The sequence below is a fragment of the Trachypithecus francoisi genome, unplaced genomic scaffold (assembly GCF_009764315.1).
Source record: "Trachypithecus francoisi isolate TF-2019V2 unplaced genomic scaffold, Tfra_2.0 Lachesis_group12, whole genome shotgun sequence".
NCBI lineage: Eukaryota > Metazoa > Chordata > Mammalia > Primates > Cercopithecidae > Trachypithecus > Trachypithecus francoisi.
The window spans coordinates 67,659,615-67,683,880 of record NW_022681457.1 but is presented as its reverse complement, the minus strand read 5'-3'; the positions used below and the strand labels follow the sequence as shown (position 1 = coordinate 67,683,880).

The 24,266-nt window shown below is 52.4% G+C and overlaps 2 protein-coding genes across 3 annotated transcripts in view; one reads left to right on the top strand and one right to left on the bottom strand.

Annotated features, from left to right (window-relative positions):
* The window catches only part of SPINT2 (serine peptidase inhibitor, Kunitz type 2), a 34,715-nt gene extending 25,478 nt beyond the window's left edge, over positions 1 to 9,237 (bottom strand). For both annotated transcript variants that reach the window (XM_033226063.1, XM_033226064.1), the window contains exon 1: positions 8,660 to 9,237. In XM_033226063.1, the coding sequence (XP_033081954.1) occupies positions 8,660 to 8,789 (130 nt within the window). In that variant the 5' untranslated portion in view covers positions 8,790 to 9,237. The remainder of the gene's footprint in view (positions 1 to 8,659) is intronic.
* An 8,034-nt stretch (positions 9,238 to 17,271) lies between these two features.
* Positions 17,272 to 22,421, top strand: PPP1R14A (protein phosphatase 1 regulatory inhibitor subunit 14A). The gene is made up of 4 exons (XM_033226062.1): positions 17,272 to 17,776; positions 20,650 to 20,730; positions 21,309 to 21,341; positions 22,194 to 22,421. The coding sequence occupies exons 1-4, from the start codon at positions 17,576 to 17,578 to the stop codon at positions 22,320 to 22,322; spliced, it is 444 nt and encodes a 147-aa protein (XP_033081953.1). The 5' UTR covers positions 17,272 to 17,575; the 3' UTR covers positions 22,323 to 22,421.
* The last annotated feature ends 1,845 nt before the right edge of the window (positions 22,422 to 24,266 follow it).

Below are 24,266 nucleotides of genomic sequence, written 5' to 3'. Positions count from 1 at the left end.
CGAGGAAAGCTCTTGGACCCTCTCTCTGGAATGGTGTTTCTCAACCTTTTTTCATTACTACCTTCCCCCTAAGGAGACTTTTTGGACATGTTTTTCCTAATCGCCCCACAAAATTTTAATACCACAGACATACTGTATATCTATTCATGTAGAGTGGCCCTTCAAAAGGTCACAAACTATTGTAGCATCTTTTTTTTCCTTCCACCCCTTTAAGAACATGCCATAGACTCTAAATGACAGACCCTGGGATACACATGGACAAACCATCACATATAAAATTGTTCTGAGATGGGTCTCGCTCTGTTGCTCAGGCTGGAGTGCAATGGTGCGCTCTCAGCTCACTGCAACCTCCACCTCCTGGGCTCAAGCAATTCTTCCACCTCAGCCTCCCACATAGCTGGGTCTACAGGCTGACTAATTTTTTGTATTTTTTGTTTCACCATGTTGAAACTCCTGAGTCAAGCAATCCACCCGCCTTGGCCTCCCAAAGTGCTGAGATTACAGGCGTGAGCCATTGTGCCCAGCAGTGTTACATAAAAGTGAAGGACTTTGATTAAGGAACTTCTGAGGCCATGGACCCTGGGCCCAGTCAGGAATCACCCTGAGCTCCGTCTCCAACACATGTGTGTAAAACAGCATGTGAATTCTTGCCCTCATTTCTAAAATGGCTTCTAATCATAAAAAGCATATTTCTTTCTTTTTTTTTTTTTTTTGAGACGGAGTCTCGCTCTGTCACCCGGGCTGGAGTGCTGTGGCCGGATCTCAGCTCACTGCAAGCTCCGCCTCCCGGGTTTATGCCATTCTCCTGCCTCAGCCTCCCAGGTAGCTGGGACTACAGGCGCCCGCCACCTCGCCCGGCTAGTTTTTTGTAGTTTTTAGTAGAGACGGGGTTTCACCGTGTTAGCCAGAATGGTCTCGATCTCCTGACCTCGTGATCCGCCCGTCTTGGCCTCCCAAAGTGCTGGGATTACAGGCTTGAGCCACCGCGCCCGCCAAAAAGCATATTTCAAGTAAACTTCAGAATAACTAAACCCTAGCTCCTACTTCACCTGCCAAGGAAAATAAAACAAACAAACAAAAAGTAAATAAACTCCAAAGTTCCTGGGCCTCAGCATCAACATTGGCACGTCTTTACAGGGAGTTTTCAAAAAGATGTTGCTAGAAACAACTGTGGGCCGGGCGCGGTGGCTCAAGCCTGTAATCCCAGCACTTTGGGAGGCCGAGGCGGGCGGATCACGAGGTCAGGAGATCGAGACCATCCTGGCTAACACGGTGAAACCCCGTCTCTACTAAAAAATATAAAAAACTAGCCGGGCGAGGTGGCGGGCGCCTGTAGTCCCAGCTACTCGGGAGGCTGAGGCAGGAGAATGGCGTAAACCTGGGAGGCGGAGCTTGCAGTGAGCTGAGATCCGGCCACTGCACTCCAGCCCAGGCGACAGTGCGAGACTCCGTCTCAAAAAAAAAAAAAAAAAAAAAAAAAACAACTGTGAAATGACACTTGTGAGGAGGATCTTGCAGGACATCGGAATCTACATTCTAATGTCCACATTAGTCACGGGCCGAGGCCTCCTGGGGCTAATGGAGTCATTTCAGCGTGACTCCTGCTGGGCTCTCTCCCACCTCACATGAGCCACAGGCTTATCACCCCTCATCCAGCCTCCCCTGTAGTCTCCAGACATGGCAAACAGAAGCTCTGCATACATGCTGCAAATGGCTGGTGATGGGTAAAATGAGAAACAGGTTGGGGAGTAGGGTGAAAGAGGAGAAGTTGGCCGGAGCGGTGACTCAAGCCTGTAATCCCAGCACTTTGGGAGGCCGAGACAGGCGGATCACGAGGTCAGGAGATCAAGACCATCCTGGCTAACATGGTGAAACCTCGTCTCTACTAAAAAAAATACAAAAAACTAGCCGGGTGAGGTGGCGGGCACCTGTAGTCCCAGCTAATGTAGTCCCAGCTACTTGGGAGGCTGAGGCAGGAGAATGGCGTAAACCCGGGAGGTGGAGCTTGCAGTGAGCTGAGATCCGGCCACTGCACTCTAGCCTGGGCTACAGAGCAAGACTCCGTCTCAAAACAAACAAACAAACAAACAAAAGAAAGAGGAGAAGTATGCTTTCTCCATCACAGACTGAGCTCTCAAATACTGACCGCGCAAAGTAATGTTTCCAGTGGAAAGGGGCCAGTCTACCGCGGAGACCTGAAGGCAAGGCCCTCAACCTTCTTTAGGAACTGCAACCATTTGAACCTCAAGACCCCATTTTCAGTCCTAAGCACACCAACCCTGACACTCATCACCAGACATACACTCATCTGTTCATTTATTGTACTGTCTTCCTCTCATTATGACACGTCTGCCATGGATGGGGGAGGGGGTCTGTTTTGTTCAGTGCTCTATTTTGAGTGAGTCAGTCCTGGCAACTGGTGGGGGCTCAATAAACATTTACTGACTATATCAGTGAATAAGATTTCAAGCTACCCTGGAACCAAACTGCCTTGCCTGCAAGTAGGACAAGCACCCCTTCTATGGAGGATAAAAATAATGTGAGAAGCTGCTTTAGAGAATTCCCAGCTGATCGCCAACACCAGCTTTACTTTAGCTCTTCTGTCATCTTATCTCTGACCACAACATGCGTCACAACTACCCATGGGGGTGAGGAGGAAAGTAAATAAAGGGTGGCAACTAATAACATGTCTACAGAATCTGCTGGAAAGCTTACCTTTTAGTTAAGGTTCTGGAGACACTGTAATTAACCCAAGAGGCCCATGGATTTCGAAAATCCCTTGAAGTGCAGGAGAAGGCCAGACTTAGTGGCTCGAGCCTGTAATTCCAGCACTTTGGAAGGCTGAGGTGGGGAGATCACCTGAGGTCATGAGTTTGAGACCAGCTTGGCCAACATGTTGAAATCCCATCTCAACCAAAAATACAAAAATTAGCTGGGTTTGGTGGTGCACACCTATAATCCCAGCTACTCAGGAGGATGAGGCAGGAGAATCACTTGAACCCAGAAGGCAGAGGTTGCAGTGAGCCAAGATGGCACCACTACACTCCTGTCTGGGTAACAGAGCAAGACTCTGTCTCAAAAAAAAAATTAAAAAAAAAAAGGCCAGGCGCGGTGGCTCAAGCCTGTAATCCCAGCACTTTGGGAGGCCGAGACGGGTGGATCACGAGGTCAGGAGATCGAGACCATCCTGGCTAATACGGTGAAACCCCGTCTCTACTAAAAAATACAAAAAACTAGCCGGGCGAGGTGGCGGGCGCCTGTAGTCCCAGCTACCTGGGAGGCTGAGGCAGGAGAATGGTGTAAACCCCGGGGGGCGGAGCTTGCAGTGAGCTGAGATCCGGCCACTGCACTCCAGCCTGGGCAACAGAGCGAGACTTCATCTCAAAAAAAAAAAAAAAGTGCAGGAGAGGTTCTCAAATGAGTGTTGCCCTGCTTGCCTCCAGTGGAAATTCCCAAGAAGAATCAACAAAGAACCCTGAACCAACCTAACACGGTGAAACCCTGTCTCTACTAAAAATACAAAAAATTAGTCGGGCGTGGTGGCGGGCACCTGTAGTCTCAGCTACTTGGGAGGCTGAGGCAGGAGAATAGCATGAACCCAGGAGGCGGAGGTTGCAGTGATCGCAGTATTGCACTCCAGCCTGGGCGATGACAGAGACTCCGTCTCCAAAACAAAATAAAAAAACACAAAGGACCGTCAACCAAGTAACCATTAACACAAGTTCTGATGCCTAGGGCCAGGCACAAAGTTATTGGCAGCAAGAACTACACCTAACTGGCCACTCCTAAAGGACCTTTCAAGTTTCTATTCTGCGGAGGAAATACATGATCTGGTCCAGTGTTGATCAACATTACACATTTCAGGACCCTCCAAATTCCAGAATTTACCACCTGGGTGGGGAAAAGGAAAAAGAAAAAAAAATCATGTATATTTGCGGCTACCTGATAAAAGGATTTCCCCGAACAGCCATAACACACATACATACCCACACACACACACACACACACTCTGTCTCACACTGTAATGTACAATTTATAGAGAACTGTTACGTGTTACCTTTTACTAAATGGAGCATATGTTTAAGGTAGGGGTCACAAGCCAAAGGCCTACAGAGATAGAGTGCAGGCAGTAGTTGAGATGAGGCAGGCTGAGCAAGTATCTACAGGCTGGGAGTGGTATATCTCCTTCCTGAAAGAGGTACTGGGCTCCAGCCCGGGAATGCTGGGCAGGAAAACAGGCCTGTGTTCTGGTCTGGTTCCATTACATCTTCATGTTTTTCAGGCAAAGACAAAAACTACATTTTTACGTTTAAAAAGTCGCAATTCTGTTAAATGTACCAGTCACATAAAGGCTGTGTGAAGCTTCCTGGGAGTGGCCCAGTTCATAATCTGCGTGCTTTCCACTCCAGACTGTAACTGTACCTAACAGTAGATCCGGGAGTTTTCTCACCTGGCACAAGCTCAGCTTTCCCCCCACCTCTGTCTGCAGAGGCTGGAGTCAGGACGCTCTTTGCTGGGCCGTGTCCGGCCCGTCCACCTGTCCCTTCCCACCTGCCCTCACTACTGAGAGCCTCACTGACACATCAATCGTAGACCACATGATGCTTACCACAGGAAGCCTCAACCCCTGAATTAACCCTCGCTCTCACACGGCGGGGTCTGCTTTGTCCCCATCTCCCCTCCTCCAACTCCTGGGGCCCCTGGTACTCAGGACTGGTCTTCGGCAAATCTTCCATGTCCTCAATCTCTCCTCTGAACATTGCTGCCACCCTCTCACCTAATTGCAATCTCCTCTGAGGACACACTTCCTGGGGCCCTTCCAAGTAGGGAGGTCTCCTTGCTCCCGGGAGCTGCTTCTGGACTGTTCTCCCTCCACCCTTCCCAAAACCCCCAGCTGGCAGACTCCCATTATCAGAGTAAATCATTCACTACCCTGCCTGGCATGTTGTCTGCCAACTCAGATAACTACTCCTTTCTTCTCAACTTTAGCTCCGGGCCTGCCACCTCTCCCGCTGCTCTTATTATCATTCTTAGAGATTTCTATATCCAGGTAGATGGTTCTCTGGAGGTTCCAAGACCTCCAGCTGATCTCGTCCCACCCTCGCCCCCCTCCCTCTCAGGGTCACACCTAGACCCGTCTCAATAACTGCCACCTCTTCAGAACCTCCCTCTCATGCATCTCACTCACTACCCACTGCATCCTATCTGTCTGATTCATTCCCTTCAGAATCTCAACTCCAACAATCTGCTGGCCCTACCAACTCGGCCCTCCGCCCCCTCATATCTTCACACAGAATAAATTTCTTGACCAACCCCATCCTCACTCCCTCACACATTCTCTGCTCACTCCTCCCTCACCACGACATTCATCCAGCAGCACCTGAGCCACTGCATGGAGCTTCAGCAACACCACACTCCCAGTGGATGACTTGCTTCTGGAGAAAACAGAAGCAATCAGGAAGGAGGGAGGAAAAAAAAAAATCAAAACTGCCACCTGCTTCCAATTAAGCTGTTCAAGCTTTCAAACAAACAGAACTTGTGATAAGTGAGGGCATTAGTTCACCCAGTCAGACACCAGTACTTCTGAAAGGTCAGTAGGTCCAGCCGGCAGCAGCAGTCAGGGAGGCCACTCTGAACAGAGAAGGCCTCTGCAGTGAGACCGGGCTTTGTCAATTACTACTGCAGAGTGACCTCGGACAAGGCACGTAACTTCACCACCGCACCCAGCTGTCTCAAAGGTTAAACAGCACATCCGAGCTCAGAGTAAGCACCAGAGGTAGCAAGAGGCCAGGTAACTGGGAGGTATATCCTAACGTAATTACTTCACCTGAGAAAGTCCAGCAGAGCTGCCAAATTCTGGTTCTGATTGCAAGAACGGTCAGCGTCTGCATGCCTGACTCCCAGTCACCTACAGCTGAGCCTCTCCTCACCAATTCACTTTTTTCTCCTGCCTGGGGCATAGGGAAATTAACCAGTCCCCAGAAGTTACCACAGGTGATGATTTGGTACACAACCTATCCTGCTCTTTTTTCTTTTTTTTTTTTCTTTTGAGACGGAGTCTTGCTCTGTCGCCCAGGCTGCTGTGTAGTGGCTTGATCTCAGCTCACTACAGCCTCCGCCTCTGAGCTTCAAGCGATTTTCTTGCCTCAGCCTCCCAAGTAGCAGGGACTACAGGTACGCACCACCATGCCCAGCTAATTTTTGTATTTTTGGTAGAGACGGCGTTTCATCATGTTGCATAGGGTGGTGCTGAACTCCTGGCCTCAAGTGATCTGCCCGCCTCGGCCTCCCAAAGTGCTGGGATTACAGGCATGAGCCACATTGCCCAGCCTTCTATATATATATATATATATATATATTTTTTTTTTTTTTTTTTTTTTTATTTTTTGAGATGGAGTTTCACTCTTGTTGCCCAGGCTGGAATGCAGTGGCGCGATTTCGGCTCACTGCAACATCCGGCTCCCGGGTTCAAGCAATTCTCCTGCCTCAGCCTCCTGAGTACCTAGGATTACAGGTGCACGCTACTGCTCCCGGCTAATTTTTGTATTTTGTAGTAGAGACGGGTTTCACCATGTTGGCCAGGCTGGTCTCGAACGCCTGACCTCAAGTGATCTGCCCGCCTCGGCCTCCCAAAGTGCTGGGATTACAGGCATGAGCCACATTGCCCAGCCTTCTATATATATATATATATATATATATTTTTTTTTTTTTTTTTTTTTTTTTTTATTTTTTGAGATGGAGTTTCACTCTTGTTGCCCAGGCTGGAATGCAGTGGCGCGATTTCGGCTCACTGCAACATCCGGCTCCCGGGTTCAAGCAATTCTCCTGCCTCAGCCTCCTGAGTACCTAGGATTACAGGTGCACGCTACTGCTCCCGGCTAATTTTTTGTATTTTGTAGTAGAGACGGGTTTCACCATGTTGGCCAGGCTGGTCTCGAACGCCTGACCTCAAGTGATCTGCCCACCTTGGCCTTCCAAAGTTCAGGAATTACAGGTGTGAGCCACCGCACCCAGCCTTGGCCTTTTGTTTTTTTTAAAAGATCTAGTCCTGAATCCAGACTGCTTTCTCTTTGCACTCAGTATCTGTCTATAAAGCCCTAGGCCATCTGGCTGCAGCCTACCTCTCCCACCTCCCATTCTCCTCCAGTCCCCCCCTCCTTCATGCCTGCTCCAGCCAGGCTGGTTCTGTCTTTTCCCTGAACCCAACCAAGCTCGTTCCAGCTTCAAGGCTTTTGTACTCTATTGCCTGCAACTGGACACTGGTCCCTCAGGTCTCTGTATGGCTACTGCCTCCTCATTCTTCATGTTAGAGCTCATATGTCACCCTCCTCACAGAGACCTCCACCGACCACCTGAGCTAAAGCCACCCCCAACATCTTACGTCACCCTGTTAGTGTACTTCACCTGGTTCATTTAATTCTCAGTAACTTAATCTCATGGCAAGTGCTTTTTAAACCTTCACTAGCGGGGCGCGGTGGCTCACGCCTGTAATCCCAGCACTTTGGGAGGCCCAGGCGGGCCGATCAGGAGGTTAGGAGATGGAGACCATCCTGGCTAACACGGTGAAACCCCGTCTCTACTAAAAATACAAAAAATTAGCCAGGAGTGGTGGTGCGCGCCTGTAGTCCCAGCTACTCGGAGGCTGAGGCAGGAGAATGGCGTAAACCAGGGAGGCACAGCTTGCAGTGAGCTGAGATCGGGCCACTGCACTCTGGCCTGGGCGACAAAGCGAGACTCGTCTCAAAAAAATAAAATAAACCTTCACTAGCTCTGCCTCCCCCACTAGAATATTAGCTCTGTGAATGCAGGAACCCAGCTCGTCTGAGTTAACTGTTATCACCAGCGCCAGTGCCTGACTCGTAGCAGGGCCTCAGTTAAGTTTTGCTGAATCAATGAATTCTTTCAAGAGAGCTCTTTTCAAAACCCGCTGGTGCTTGTCTGAAGCAGTTAAGGTTATAACAACACTTGTTCAAAGAGACCTTTCAGACCACACTTCCTTAAGAGTGTAGAGGTTTAAATCACCTTATTCGCCACTGACTTCTAAGGACCAATTCAAAGAACCCAACCCCAGCTGCCAATACTCTCTCGCGCCTCAGCAGAGCTTCCTCTTCCCCAACGCTTGTTTCCTTTCTTGCTCCCTCCTTCTCGGGCACCTACTGCAACTCAACTACAAAAACTTCGGGGGAGGCTCTCATCCAATCTCCAAAGAGGCAGGGGTGAGGTGGGCTTCTTCCCTGAGTCTAAAACGGCCACCACGTCACCCAATCCAACCCCCACCCTCTCACAGGCCTGGCCTCTCCCTGGGCTTTGGCCATGGAACTTTCCACCGCCAGGAGGAGGCAGGTCTTCAGTGCGGCTGCTCACCCCGTTCCTGCACAGGAAGGGACAGTGCCACGCCTTCTTGGTCAATACCCCTAGACTCTTCCTTCACCCGAAGGAAACTCTCCTAACGCTCGCTCCTCCGCCCGTCTTCGCTCTCGAGGGCTCCCAAACCTCATCTCAAGGCTCAATCCTCCAGGGCTGGTTCCACCACACCCGCAGAACGCCATCAAGTCGCCCTCAGTTTCCTCCCCCGCCAGTTCTCCCTGCTCAGACCCCCGTTGACCCCCGAGCCCCTGCCCCCTGCGCCCCGCCTCCAGCCTCCCCGCCCGGCCCTCACCTTGGATGCTCCGTTCTCTGTCGGCCGCCAGGACCCCAGAGAGGAGCAGCGATCCCAGCAGGGCGAGAAGCGCCCGGCCCCGCCTCAGCCCGCACAGCTGCGCCATTGCCCGCTCCGCCGAGACGCGCATGTGACGCCACAAGCAGCCAACCGTTGGGGTCTCGCGATCAGGTGCGGGAAGCCCCTCGCCGCGCACGCGCACTGGAGCGCCTAGCGTTCAGGTGCCGGCGCTCCCTGAGGGTCAGCAAGGTGCCGAAGCCCCCGGAAGTCGCCTTTCCGGACCTTTGGTGCGGGCACACCCGGCCTTCTCGGCGCGCGATGCCTGGGTCTGCTCCTCACTCGCACCTTCGCCACCTGCGACACTCAACGGACCTTCGCGCGTTCAGAGCCCCGCTACACCTTCCAACGCGCAGGGGTCGCCAGAGCCAATGGCGAACGCCTTTGGAAGCGGCTCCCGAAGGTGGCAGGGCAGGGAGGGGGCGGGACACACCTGGCTAGGCAGGGCTAGCAGGGCGCAGGCGCAAAGGGCCGGCACCTGCGCAGCCACTCCCCCGCCCTGGGCGCACCTGTGCCCGCCCCTGGTGCCGGGGGAAGAGGCGGGACTTGCGCCAGCCTCGCCCCCAACAGAACCTGGCGGGGTGGGGCGCCAGCTCGCTGAGCACCTTTCACACTTACCGTGGGCTTGGTGACAAGTCCGGGGAGGGCCTTCGCCATTGGACTGGCCTCAGGGTGGGAGGAGGGGGCGGCAGACACGCATTTCTTGGAAGCCTGTGGTTTTCTGCCCGCCTCGCCACAGCTTCCCTGTGAATTCCTTCCTGAATTCAAAGTGCACTGGGCTCATGCTCCGGGGCTTAATGCTGGGGACCCAGCAGTGGCCATGCCAGACTGGTCCCTGAGTCACCAAGCAGGAATGGCCCAGAGTAGCGATAGCGGAAGCTTAGCGCAAAGTGATGAAAGCTGTAATGGGGAAGGCCAAGCTGAGGGATCAGAGGCTGGGACGCTAGAAAACCAGGGCATGATGGGAGCCCAGACAGCTTTCCCATCCAGCCTGAGAGAGGGCCAAGGAGGGCTTCCTGGAGGAGGTGATAGGCCCATGCAAAAACAACAGTCCCGGGCCCTGGCTCCAAGGGTCTCAGGACAGATACGGAGACAAATACTTAGCACAGGCAGCATCAGAATTGAGCGAAAGGAAGCCCCTGGGGAATCCCAGAGGAGACACCTGACCAAGCCTGGGAGTCAAAGAAGGCTTCCTGGAAGAGGAGTTACGTGAGCTGACTCTAGAAAGGGGAATGGAGTGGGGAAGGCACACGAGTAGAGGACAGCCAACAAGGTAATCAAAATAAATGCATTATTATTGAAAACACTTTTTAAAAATTCTTTCTTTCTTTTTTTTTGAGATGGAGTTTTGTTCTTGTTGCCCAGGCTGGAGTGCAATGGCATGATCTTGGCTCACTGCATTCTTGACCTCCCGGGCTCAAGGGATCCTCCCACCTCAGCCTTCCAAGTAGCTGGGACTACAGATGTGAGCCACCACACCCAGCTGATTTTTACATTTTTTGTGGTCTCAAGGTGGTCTCAAACTCCTGGCTTCAAGGGATCCTCCTGTCTCATCCTTCCAACAGTGTTGTATTACAGGCATGAATCACCACACCAGGCCTGAAAACACTTTAACAGTGCTAGGCAGAAAATGAATTGGGAGCTGGGATAGAAAATAACAAGAGATATTTGAATTGGGTGGTGGAGGAAGGGCTCTGTGAGGGGTGGCTTTGATAATGAACTCTGAAGGATGGTAAAGGCCAAGGGACAAACATTCCAAGCATCAGGAACAGCAAATGCAGAGGTCTTCAGGCAGGAAAGAGAATAGTGTGTTCAGGAGCCAGGGCCACGCCCACTCGTCAGCATCCCTCGTAGCACAATAATACATTTTGATAACTGAGTTATCAAAATGGTGTTTACCTTAAACAGTGGAAGTCTAACCTTGCAGTGACGTCATGGGACTCAAGGTGGAGTCTGAATGTGAGGCCAAAGGTCTCTCCCAGTACTTGAATCTCCCACTGCCACTCAGACCCACTAAACCCAGGCTTGAGCATGAAAACAGAGAAGTATGTGCTGAGCCGTTGAGGCTTGGAAGAAGGCATAGGCCTCTTCTTTCTTTCTTTTCTTTTATTTTGAGACAGAGTTTCGCTTGTTGCCCAGGCTGGAATGCAGTGGTGGGATCTCAGCTCTCACTGCAGCCTCCACCTTCCGGGTTCAAGCAATTCTCCTATCTCAGCCTCCTGAGTAGCTGGGATTACAGGCACCCGCCACCACACCCAACTAATTTTTGTATTTTTTGTAGAGATGGGGTTTTCTTCCAGTTTTGAGCTTTTTTTTTTTTTTTTTTTTTTTTGAGACAGAGTCTCGCTCTGTCGCCCAGGCTGGAGTGCAGTGGCCAGATCTCAGCTCACTGCAAGCTCCACCTCCCGGGTTCACGCCATTCTCCTGCCTCAGCCTCCCGAGTAGCTGGGACTACAGGCGCCCGCCACCTCGCCCGGCTAGTTTTTTGTATTTTTAGTAGAGACGGGGTTTCACCGTGTTAGCCAGTATGGTCTCGATCTCCTGACCTCGTGATCCACCCGTCTCGGCCTCCCAAAGTGCCGGGATTACAGGCTTGAGCCACCGCGCCCGGCCCAGTTTTGAGCTTTAAACACAAAAGCTCAAAAGGAGGGCCAGGTGCGGTGGCTCATGCTTGTAATCCCGGCACTTTGGGAGGAGACCAAGGCGGGCGGATCACGAGGTCAGTAGATGGAGACCATCCTGGCTAACCCGGTGAAACCCCATCTCTACTGAAAAAAATACAAAAGATTAGCTGGGCGTGGTGGCGGGCGCATGTAGTCCCAACTACTCAGGAGGCTGAGGCAGGAGAATCGCTTGAACCCGGGAAGCGGAGTTTGCAGTGAGCCAATATTGTGCCACTGCACTCCAGCCTGAGCAACAGCGCGAGACTTGTTCTAAAAAAAAAAAAAAAGAGGCCGGGGGTGGCTCACACCTGTAATCTCAGCACTTTGGGAGGCTGAGGTGGGCAGATCATGAGGTCAGGAGTTCAAGACCAACCTGGCCAACATAGTGAAACCCTGTCTCTACTAAAAATACTAAAATTAGCTGGGCATGATGGCATGTGCCTGTAGCCCCAGCCACTTGGGAGGCTGAGGCAGGAGAATCGCTTGAACCCGGGAGGCGGAGTTTTCAGTGAGCCGATATTGTGCCACTGCACTCCAGCCTGGACGACGGAGCGAGACTCCGTCTAAAACAACAACAACAACAACAACAAAACAAAACAAAAAAAAGAAACTTGACAGTAGGCTGGGCGTGGTGGCTCATGCCTGTAATCCCAGCACTTTGGGAGGCCGAGGTGGGCGGATCACCCGAGGTTGGGAGTTCAAGACCAGCCTGACCAACATGGGAAACCCTGTCTCTACTAAAAATACAAAAGTAGTTGGGTGTGGTGGCAGATGCCTGTAATCCACACTACTCGGGAGGCTGAGGCAGGAGAATTGCTTGAACCTGGGAGGTGGAGGTTGCAGTGAGCTGAGATCGTGCCATTGTACTCCAGCCCGGGCAACAAGAGCGAAACTCCATCACAAAAAATGAAACAAAAGCCGGGCGCAGTGGCTCAGGCCTGTAATCCCAGCACTTTGGGAGGCTGAGGCGGGCGGATCACGAGGTCAGGAGATCGAGACCATCGTGGCTAACACGGTGAAACCCCGTCTCTACTAAAAATTCAAAAAATTAGCCGGGCGTGGTGGTGGGCGCCTGTAGTCCCAGCTACTCGGGAGGCTGAGGCAGGAGCATGGCGTGAACCCGGGAGACGGAGCTTGCAGTGAGCCAAGATCGCACCACTGCACTCTAGCCTGGGCAACTGAGTGAGACTCCATCTCAAAAAAAAAAAGAAATAAAAACAAACTTGACAGTAATTGTTTTTCTTTTCCCCCTGTTTTGTATTGCATCAATTGTTTAGAAAGCAGGCCACCAAAAGGTTTTTGTTTCTGTTTCTTCCCTGGGGAGGACTATTTTATCATTGACACTGTTTAGAAATGTCAGTGCAAAGGAAAATAAAAACCAGACCAACTTTTGGTCAGTTTTGTTTTTTTTTGAAATGGAGTCTCACTCTGTGGCCCAGGCTGGAGTGCAATGGCACGATCTCAGCTCACCGCAACCTCCACCTCCAGGGCTCAAGCGATTCTCCTGCCTCAGTCTCCCAAGTAGCTGGGATTACAGGCGTGTGCCACCACACCTGGCTAATTTTTATATTTTTATGGAGACAGGGTTTCACCATGTTGGCCAGGCTGGTCTTGAACTCCTGACCTCAGGTGATCTGCCTACCTTGGCCTCTCAAAGTGCTGTGATTACAGGTGTGAGCCACCATGCCCAGCCTTGGTCAGTTTTTTTATTTTTAAATTCTCTACAGACAGTGTACCCTCTTTTTACCTGTACCCAAAGTGGACCACTCCTGTCCCCCTTCCTTTGGTATGCTACTAGTTGGAAAACAGACAATAATTTTTTTTTCTGTCACTGCACAGAACAGAAAATATGACATTTTTCTTTTTGAGACAGGTCTCACTCTATCACCCAGGCTGGAGTGCAGTGGTGCAATCACAGTTCACTGCATCCTTCATCTCCCGGGCTCAAGTGATTCTCCCAACTCAGCCTCCAGAGTAACTGGGACTACAAGCATGCACCACTGCACCTGGCTTTTTTTTTTTTTTTTTTTTTTTTTTTGTAGAGACAAGGTCTCACTATGTTGTCCAATCTGGTCTTGATCTCCTGGATGTAATTGCTCCTCCTGCCTCAGCCTCCTATAGTGTTGAGATTACAGGCGTGAGCCACCACACCTGGCATAGACAATACATTAAATGAGTACATTATATATAATGTTAGAGGCCGGTCGTGGTGGCACATGCCTGTAATTCCAGCACTTTGGGAGGCCAAGATGGGCAGATCATCTGAAGTCAGGAGTTCGAGATCAGCCTGACCAACATGGTGAAACCCCGTCTCTACTGAAAATATAAAAAGTAAGCAGACGCAGTGGTGCACAACTATAGTCCCAGCTACTCAGGAGGCTGAAGCAGGAGCATCTCTTGAACCCGGGAGACGGAGGTTGCAGTGAGCCAAGATCACAATACTGCACTCCAGCCTGGGGTGACAGAGTGAGACTCCATCTCAAAAAAAGAAAAAAAAGAAAAAATATATATATCTCAAATGTTAGAAAGTGCGCGGTGGCTCAAGCCTGTAATCCCAGCACTTTGGGAGGCCGAGGCGGGTGGATCATGAGGTCAGGAGATCGAGACCATCCTGGCTAACATGGTGAAACCCCGTCTCTACTAAAAAAAAAAAAAAAAAAAGGCCGGGCGCGGTGGCTCAAGCCTGTAATCCCAGCACTTTGGGAGGCCGAGACGGGCGGATCACGAGGTCAGGAGATCGAGACCATCCTGGCTAACACTGTGAAACCCCGTCTCTACTAAAAACTACAAAAAACTAGCCGGCGAGGTGGCGGGCGCCTGTAGTCCCAGCTACTCGGGAGGCTGAGGCAGGAGAATGGCGGGAACCCGGGAGACGGAGCTTGCAGTGAGCTGAGATCTGGCCACTGCACTCCAGCCTGGGCGACAGAGCGAGACTCTGTCTCAAAAAAAAAAAAAAAAAAAAAAGTGGTAAGTGTTATGTATCAAACAGAGCTGGGTGAGGGGCATGAGAGTTGCAGTGTGAAATAGCGTGGCCAGGGAAGACCTCACTGAACAGTGACATTGGAGGGAGGTGAAGGAGTGAGCCCTGCTGATATCTAGGGAACAACTTTCCTGGCAGAGGGAACTGGGAGTGAAAGGTACTGAAATGGGACTGTCCCTGGCAGAGCTGGGACTGCTAAACCAAGGAGTTTGTCCTTTAGACTGCGGGCCATGGGGAGCTATGGATAGTTGTTTTTTATTTTTATTTTTTTAGAGATGGGGTCTTGCTCTGTCACCCAGGCTGGAGTGTGATGGTGCGAGCTCAGCTCACTGCGGCTTCCGCCTCCTGGGTTCAAGCAATTCTCCCACCTCAGCCTCCCGAGTAGCTGGGATTACAGGGGTACACCACCATGCTTGGCTAATTTTTTTGCATTTTTAGTAGAGACGGGTTCACCATGTTGGCCAGGCTGGTCTCGAATTCCTGACCTCAGATGATCCACTCACTTCAGCCTCCCAAAGTGCTGGGATTACAGACGTGAGCCATGGCGCCTGGCCTGTTTTTAATTTAGAAATAAAACAGCTTTATTGAGGCCTGGCACGGTGGCTCACGCCTGAAATCCCAGCACTTTGGAAGGCCAAGGTGGGTGGATTATGTGAGGTCAGGAGTTCAAGACCAGCCTGGCCAACATGGTGAACCCGTCTCTACTAAAAATGCAAAAAAATTAGCCAAGCATGGTGGTGTACCCCTGTAATCCCAGCTACTCGGGAGGCTGAGGCGGGAGAATTGCTTGAACCCAGGAGGCAGAGGTTGCAGTGAGCTGAGATTGTGCCATCGTACTCCAGCCTCGCCGACAGAGTGAGACTCTATCTCAAAAAACAAACAAACAAAAACCCAGCTTTATTGAGATATAACTCACATACCATACAACTCACCCTTATTTATTTATTTGTTTACAGATGGACTTTCACTCTTGTTGCCCAGGCTGGAGTGCGATGGCGCAATCTCGGCTCACTGCAACATCCCCCTCCTGGGTTCAAGCAATTCTCCTGCCTCAGCCTCCCAAGTAGCTGGGATTACAGGCGCTTGCCACCACACCCAGCTAATTTTTGTATTTTTAGTAGAGACAGGGTTTCACCATGTTAGCCAGGTTGGTCTCTAACTCTTGACCTCACGTGATCCACCCGCCTCGGCCTCCCAAAGTGCTGGGATTACAGGCGTGAGTCACTGTGCCCAGCCCAACTCACCTTTTTAAAGTGTACAGTTCAGCCCAGTGTGGTGGCTCATCCCAGCACCTTATGAGTTACATGATTGCTACTTTTTTCTACCATTCTATGGGTTATCTCTTCACTTTCTTGATGATGTTCTTTGAAACTCAAAAGTTTTACATTATGGCTGATTGGTGGGGTGAGGTGGCTCATGCCTATAATCCTAGCACCTTGGGAGGCCAAGTTGGGAGGATTGCTTGAGTTCAGGAATTGGAGAACAGCCTAGGCAACATAGGGAAACCCTGTCTCTACAATTTTTTTTTTTTTTTTTTTTTTTAGATGGAGTCTTGCTCTGTCACCCAGGCTGGAGTGCAGGGGCACCATCTCGGCTCACTGCAACCTCCGCCTCCTGGGTTCAAGCAATTCTTCTGCCTCAGCCTCCCCAGTAGCTGCAATTACAGGTGCACACCACCACGCCTGGCTATTTTTTTTTTTTTTTTGTATTTTTAGTAGAGATGGGGTTTTACCATGTTGGCCAGGCTGGTCTTTAATTCCGGACCTGGTGATCTGCCCACCTTGGCCTCTCAGAGTGCTGGGATTACAGGCATGAACCACCAATAATAAATAAACGATTATTTATTTAATGTAATTTAATTAATTAATTTATTTTGAGATAGAGTCTCGCTCTTGTTGCCCAGGCTGGAGTGCAATGGTGGCTCACCGAAACCTCCGCCTCCCGGGTTGAAGCGATTCTCCTGCCTCAGCCTCCCAAGTAGCTGGAATTACAGGCATGTGCCACTACGCCCAGATAACTTTTGTATTTTTAGAGAGAGGAGATTTCGGCATGTTAGCCAGTTTGGTCTTGAACTCCTGATTTCGTGATCCACTCACCTTGGCCTTCCAAAGTTCTGGGATTACAGGCGTGAGCCACTGCACCCAGCCACATTTAAATTTTAAAGTATAATTCTTGCTGCTTATAATTAGAAGTGGTACGACTGTTTTGAAGTAAGGGACTTCCTGGCCACCCTCGCTAAAATTGCAACCCTACCCTCACTCCATTTGTCCTTTTCTGCTTTATATTTCTCCAAAGCACTTATGTGATAATAAACTGTATAATACCATGCTTACTGTGTTTCTCATGTGTCCTGGCTACAGCTGTCAACTGCATGGGACTGGGCTTGTCTGTTTTGTTCCCTGCTGTATCCCTGGAGCGTAGAGCAGTGTCTGGTACAGAGTGGATACTTAATAGATACTCCTTGAATGGGCCCAGGGGCGGTGGCTCACGCCTGTAATACCCGCACTTTGGGAGGCGGAGGCAGGCAGATCACTTGAGGTCAGGAGTTCGAGACCAGCCTGGGCAACATGGCGAAACCCCGTCTCTACTAAAAATACAAAAATTAGCTGGGTGTGGTGGTGCATCCCTGTAATCCTAGCTACTTGGGAGGCTGAGGCAGGAAAATCGCTTGAACCTGGGAGGCTGAGGTTGCGGTGAGCCGAGATCGCGCCACTGCACTCCAGCTTGGGCGACAAAGAGAGACACCGACTCAAAAAATAAATTCGTTAAACGGAATGAGTGAACAAATGGATGGATGAGTGAATGAATGAATGAAAGAACGAGTGATTGCTCGACCTTCTACAGCGATGGTGGCGCAGGCGCTCCCGCACCACCCCTGCCACCGCCAGAGGGCGCAGACAGGCCAGGTCCCGAGTGTCTGTCCCGGGCCTCCGCCCCACGGGATCCAGGCCCCGGAGCCCCCGACACAGGGACCCGCCCGGGGTTCTGGGTCCCCACCCATACCTGAACCCCACACAACTGCGTGCCTCAAGCCGACGCAGAGGCCTACTCCCGCATTGCAGACGGGGAAACTGAGGCCCGAGGCGGCCGGGGCGGGGCCGACCTCCAGGCGAGCCCGAGCCCCCGCCCCCGGCCAGCCCCGCCCCGGCCGTAAGAAGCACCCGGGGCGCGAGGCGAAGGCGCACAGCGCGGGACCGGGCTGAGGCCAGCAGCGCGATGGCAGCTCAGCGGCTGGGCAAGCGCGTGCTGAGCAAGCTGCAGTCTCCGTCGCGGGCCCGCGGGCCGGGGGGCAGTCCCGGGGGGCTGCAGAAGCGGCACGCGCGCGTCACTGTCAAGTATGACCGGCGGGAGCTGCAGCGACGGCTGGACGTGGAGAAGTGGATCGACGGGCGCCTGGAGGAGCTGTACCGCGGCATGGTGAGCCCGGGGAGGGCTCGGGAGTGGTCGGGGACAGATGGAGCCCAGGCGCGGAGATCCCACGCCCTTGGGGTCTCGGTGCTCACTCGCTGGTGCACGGTCAGCCTGGTCTGCACTAGAGGACGAGTGCCCCAGGGCCGGGCACTCACTGGCCTGGCCGTCCGTGGCCTATGGCATTGTGCTTGTGGACACACCGAGAGCAACATACAAACACCTGGGTCTCCAGAGATGTGTCCAAACGCCTGGGGAGGGCCAGGAGTTTAGCATATGAGGAGGGAGGAGGCTAAGTTGAGCTGAAACCACCACGTCTGGAGAAAGAGTGGGGGAAGGCGGGTGTCATAAAGCCAAACATAGACATAGTGACAGGGGAGATACAGCCACACAGAGACCCACGGCAAAGGAAGCAAAAGCAGACACAGATGTGCACAGTGAAGGAAGCTCTAGCCGCTCACGGACACAACACAGAAGTAACAGCCATGCACAAACCCACAAGGACACAAGCGGGGGCGGGGGGTGTGGGGGTTGGTGGAGGGTCACCTACAGTTCAACATGTGCTACAGCCACAGCCACCCGCAGACACAGCGGTGTGGGCCATAGCCGTAGGCAGACACAGCACAACCCCACTGGAACACAAAATGACTCAAGTTAGGGCCCTTCCTATCTCCTAGAAACTATGACCACCTGCAAGCATAAGCACTGATCCACAGCCACTCAAAGACATAAAACAACAGAAATTGGCCTAGCGCAGTGGCTCACGCCTGTAATCCCAGCACTTTGTGAGGCCGGGGCGGGAGGATTGCTTGACGTCAGGAGTTCAAGACCAGCCTGGGCAACATGGGAAAAACCTGTCTCTACCAAAAATATTAAAACGTAGCCGGGCATGGTGGCACATACACACCTGTAATCTCAGCTCCTCGGGAGGCTGAGGTGGGAGGATTGCTTGAGCCTGGGAGGCCAAGGTTGCAGTGAACCAAGATTGCGCCACTGCACTCCAGCCTGGGCAACAGAGTGAGACCGTGTCTCAAAAACAAACAAAACCCAACAGAGTTTATAACTACACCCAGACATAAAACTGTAAGCTATAGGAACAGGCAGACATACAACTGCAGAACCCACTGCTGTTCACAGGCACACAAGAGCCTAAGCCATAGCTCCATGTATTGACAGACACAGGTACTTCATCACTCGAGCTTCTGCTTGAAGTCACACTTTCAGTGACTTCTTTTTTCTTTTCCTTAGAGGTGGGGCCTTACTGGCCGAGCACGGTGGCTCACGCCTGTAATCCCAGAATTTCGGGAGGCCGAGGTGGGCAGATCACTTGAGGTCAGGAGTTCGAGACTAGCCTGGCCAATATGGTGAAACTCCATCTCTACTAAAAATGCAAAAATTAGCCGGGCATGGTGGCAGGCACCTGTAATCCAGCTACTTGGGAGGCTGAGACAGGAGAATCACTTGAACTTGGGAGGCTGAGGTTGCAGTGAGCCGAGATCGTGCCACTGCACTCCACCCTGGGTGACAGAAGGAGACTCTGTCTCAAAAAAAAAAACAGAAAAGAAGAAAAAGAGATCGGGCCTCGCTATGTTGCCCAGGCTGGTCTTGAACTCCTGGGCTCAAGCAATTCTCTCTTGTTAGGCTCCCAAAATGTCAGGATTACAGGCGTGAGCCATTCCTCTGGGCCTTCTGTGACTTCTGTATGCTACAGTGGACACAGGACCCACGATTCCTCCTCTTCATGGTGCGACAATGGTGGAAGGCATGGCCCTTCCCCCACAGTGACATGCAGTCCCTCTGTTCTCAGACTCCACCTGGGCCCATACCAGTGAACCAATCTGGTTGCTAGTGGCAGGTGTCATCTATGAGGCCATGCTTGGGTGGTGGGCCCCACAGCTGACTGTGGACACATGCTGATGTGTCACGCACCCAAGCCAGAGCCACACACCTCACACCTGCAGGACCATAGGCCACTATACGAAGCCACTGCACGATGCCGGGTCCCTCTGCCTGCTCAACCAGCCCCGGGCCCTTGACATCAGGCAGTGGCCCTGGCAGACTCACACACCTGTGTCCTTGCTGAAGGCTCTTCACCACACATGAACCAGGACGATCCAGCCCTGAAGCCCCAGGCCTGAAGCCGACAGCCGGACTTTGGGTTGGGGAGGAAAGGATTCATAACTCCAAGGCTCTCTTGCTCCCTCAACAGCTGGGGACAGCTGGGTCCTGTTCCCAGCAGGGGTACTGAGCCAGCCTGTGCTTGGGCCACTGCCTGTAGAGGCCACACTAAGCGCCCCGCTCTTAGCAGCTGAGTTGAGCTCATGACTCATCCCACCCACCCACCTTGAGGGGCCTCAGTGGTCCTCCCTCCGGTCTCATCAGGCTGCATTTTGGCCCCCCAGGGCCTGGCCCAAGCTGTCCCCTCCCTTCCTGTCCCCTGGGGGAAGGGGCCGCCCCAGCTGGCTGCTGACTGCCAGGCTCTCCTCCCCCACACCTAGTGCTAAGACTTTTCCTTGAAAGGGCAGAAGCCAGCCCCTCTCCTGAATCCCAGAATCTGACATTCCAGGACTCCACTAGGCCTGTTTTCCTCTGTGGGAACTGGAGCCAAGGCGAGAGACCCGTGCCAGCCCCGAGGCTCCCGGGGCCCATGGGCCCAGGCATCGGGCTGGTACAGGGCCCTGGGGCTCCATCAGCCCATCTGTCACCCCTCCCCCCCCAACACCCAGATGTCCTGCCTTGGCAGTGCTGTCCCTGACTGCCACATTAATGCTCCAGAACCCGCCAGCTGGGCCCTGGGGCCGGTGGGGCTCCTGCAGAGCCCTGGACAAAGGCGAGGGAGGGAGGGAAGGCGATCCTAGGCACCCCTCTCTCCCTGGCCCTAGGAGGCAGACATGCCCGATGAGATCAACATTGATGAATTGTTGGAGTTAGAGAGTGAAGAGGAGAGAAGCCGGAAAATCCAGGTAGGTGGGGGGGAAGTGTCCCCCAGCTCCCCACTTTGCACCTCCCTAAAAATAATAGCAGTAGTTCACATGTTTACTGAGTGCTCACTAGATGCTGGGCACTGGTGTGATGGCTTTACATGTATTCACTCATTTAACCCTCACAAAACCCTCTGAAGCAGTCATTAGTGTGAACTCCATTTTCCCCATGAGGAAAATGAGGCTCAGAGAGGTTGAATCCCTTGCCCAGTGTCACACAGCTCAGAAGGAGCAGAGCTGGGCATCGAACCCAGGCAGTTTGGCAGCCATGTCCTTGCTTATGGCGTATGCCTTTTTAGAGGAGAGAAGTGCTGTGCGACCCTCTCGCCCTCTCTGGATCTAGTGACTCACCCCTGCCCTGAGTCACTCCACATGCCCCTTGGGCTCTGTTCCTCTCTTGAAGCTTGGTAGGCAGTCCACCCTGGAGTCTGACTTCCATTTGTCTTGCTGCTGGGGCTTTTTGGGCAAGGGAAGGGGCTGGAGGGGAGTAGCTGTTCGTCATTTACTGTTTTGTTTTGTTTTGTTTTGTTTTGTTTTGTTTTTTTGGTTGGGGGTTTTAGGGACTCCTGAAGTCGTGTGGGAAACCTGTCCAGGTGAGTTTTCTCTCCTTCATTATGGGCCCTGTTCTGGCCCCAAGTTCTCTGGTGGGGGAGTAGGAAGAAGCTGACCGTGCCTGGGACAGGCAGAAGGGTCTCTGGGGAACCCCCTCCCCGCCCTCTGCAGCTCTTTCTGGTCTGCAGGGGTGTCTTTTGTCCTCCTCCTTGTCTCTCTCCCCCTCTCCCCCACCTGCCGAGGGGGCTCCATTCTGTCCTCCCCCATCTGTCTTGTTTCTGTCTCTCCTGTGCCTGTCCTTTGGCCGCCAACCTTCAGGCTCAGTCTCCCTCTGTCCTTCTCCCCTGTCACTGCCTCTGCCACCCCGGGCTCCCTTCCCCACCTCTGGGGGCCCTCCATCTTCCCAGGCCCTGAAGCTGAGCGGCCCAACCCCTCCCACTTCCTTCCCTGCTTTAAAAGGGAAAACTATTCATGTTTCTCCAGCTAGCTCTGAGGGACAAACGTCACTGCGTTTCTGTCCGCCCTGGATCTATCTCTGGGGACCTGTCTCCACGTGTCTGTGTTTCTTTCTCTGTCCCTATGTCTCTGTCTGTCTCTATCTCTACACGTCTCTCTTTCTGTGTCTGTTTCTCCCCCTCCCCCACTCCCTATCTGTCTCCTTGGATCTCTCTCTCTCTTCCTAGCTCTTTCTCTCCATTCCTCCCATTGCTCTTTCCCCATCTGTCTTTCTCCTAGCTCACTTTTCTCTCTATGTCTATAGCCTCCGCCCCTAACTCCCCCAACCCCACAATCAGAGAACAGGAGGAGGCACCCAGGTCAGGGACTGGGCTGGACAGGGGCACGGGGTGCCCCCACGATGTTCCCACATTCTCAGCTCCCCCGTCCTGTCTCAGGACTTCATCCAGGAGCTGCTGGCAAAGCTTCAAGGCCTCCACAGGCAGACCGGCCTCCGCCAGCCCAGCCCCTCCCACGATGGCAGCCTCAGCCCCCTCCAGGACCGAGCCCGGACTGCTCACCCCTGACCCTCTCGCACTCTCCCTGCCCTGCTGACACCGCCCGGCTTGTGTATAAGTTGTATTTAATGGTTCTGTAACAATAACACTGTGTGGCTGTTTTTCCTCCCCCTGCCCGGTTACCATGGGTTTCCTCGAGCTCCCCCCACAACCTCCCTCTCTCCTCCTGTGGCCTCTGCTCCTGTCCCTGTCCCAGCACCACAGTTGGGCCTGCCAGATGGAGAATCACTCCTCCTGGGCCAGAGAGCATGAGAACGGGCCCTGCTGAGCCCGCGCCCTTGGGACTCTTGACCTAAACCTCGCCTTCCCTTGAACTCCCCACCCCACCCCCATCCCCAGCCCCAGCCAGCAGGGCCCCTATATGCGTGCTCCTGTAGGAATCTGGGTCAAGGGGCATGCTCATGACCAAAGATGACCGATATTGACTCAGTACAGGTGATCACACAACAAACAAATCATTCAGCCACTCCATGAAATCTGTGCTGTGCTTATAATGGCCCTTGGTACTGAGGCTGCAAAGATGAGAGGAAGATGGTCTGTGGCATCAAGGTGCTCACACACGATGGGAGGAGAAGGGCCTGAGTGTGAGGATCAGAGCAAGGTGTGCTGAATGGCTCAAGATACCTGGGAACCTGGCAGGGGGGAGGGAGCTATTCACTCTAGGGGTGGTGAAGAAATCTGGGAGGGCCACCTGAAGGAAGTGACATTAAGGTAGGCTTTGAAGGATGCATAGGGGTTCTGTGAAATGGATACCCCTCTCTGAGGATTCTGAACTTATGGGTGGAGGGATTAATATTGGGGCAGAGCCAGGGAAAATACCAAATATTGCCAGGGCCATCCACCAGTCAGGAAGGACAATGGCCCCCAGAGCTGGGTCAGGGAAACCCCCTATTGAACCGGGGTTAATCCTTTCATGCTGGGGCATGGAGAGGCCTGGAGGGTCCCAAGGGAGCAGCTGGGCCATTAGCGGGTAGTGGCTTTCTTTCTTTTTTTTTTTTTTAGACAGAGTCTCTCTCTGTTGCCAAGCTGAAGTGCAGTGGCGCAGTCTTGGCTCACTGCAACCTCCGCCTCCTGGCTTCAAGTGATTCTCCTGCTCAGCCTTTCAAGTAGCTGGGATTACAGGCACGTGCCACCACACCCAGCTATTTTTTTTTTTTTTGTATTTTTAGTAGAGACAGGGTTTCACCATGTTGGCCAGGATGGTCTCGATCTCCTGACCTCGTGATTCGCCCGCCTCGGCCTCCCAAAGTGCTGGGATTACAGGCATGAGCCACCATGCCCGGCGCAGAAGTGGGTAGTGGCTTTCTAAAAAATTTTTATTTTATGTTTTTTAATTTTATTATTTAAAAAAATATATATTTTGTTTTTTGAGATAGGGTCTTATTCAGGCTGGAGTCCAGTGGTACAATCTTGGCTCACTGCAGCCTTGACCTCCCCAGGCTCAGGTGATCCTCTCAGCTCAGCCTCCCAAGTAGCTGGGACTACAGGCATGCACCACCATGCCCAGCATTTTTTTTTTTCCTGAAACGGGATCTTGCTATGTTGGCCAGGCTGGTCTTGAACTCTTGGGCTCAAATTATCAGCCTGTCTTGGCCTCCCAAAGTACTACGATTACAGAGGTGAGCCACTGTGCCTGACCTAATTTTATTTTAGAGACAGAGCCTCACTCTGTCACCCAGGCTGGAGTGCAGTGACACAATCATAGCTCACTGCAGCCTTGACCTCCTGGGCTCAATAAATCCTCCCAACTTGGCATCCCAAAGTGCTGGGATTACAGGTGTGAGCCATTACGCCTGGCTATTTTTTTACTTTTTTATAGAGACGACGTCTCCTTATGTTATCCAGACTGATCTTGGACTTCTGGGCTCAAGCAATTCACCCACCATGCCCAGTCCTCTATTTCAACATTATCTTTTTTTTTTTTTTTTTTTTTTTTGAGATGAAGTTTTACTC

Bases quoted from the DNA above. Each gene is read 5' to 3' on its own strand.
- PPP1R14A (XM_033226062.1), top strand. From the start codon at position 17,576: ATGGCAGCTCAGCGGCTGGGCAAGCGCGTGCTGAGCAAGCTGCAGTCT. The intron at 20,731-21,308 runs GTAGGTGGGGGG...TGGGGGTTTTAG, and splicing joins AGAGAAGCCGGAAAATCCAG to GGACTCCTGAAGTCGTGTGG. The intron at 21,342-22,193 runs GTGAGTTTTCTC...GTCCTGTCTCAG, and splicing joins CGTGTGGGAAACCTGTCCAG to GACTTCATCCAGGAGCTGCT.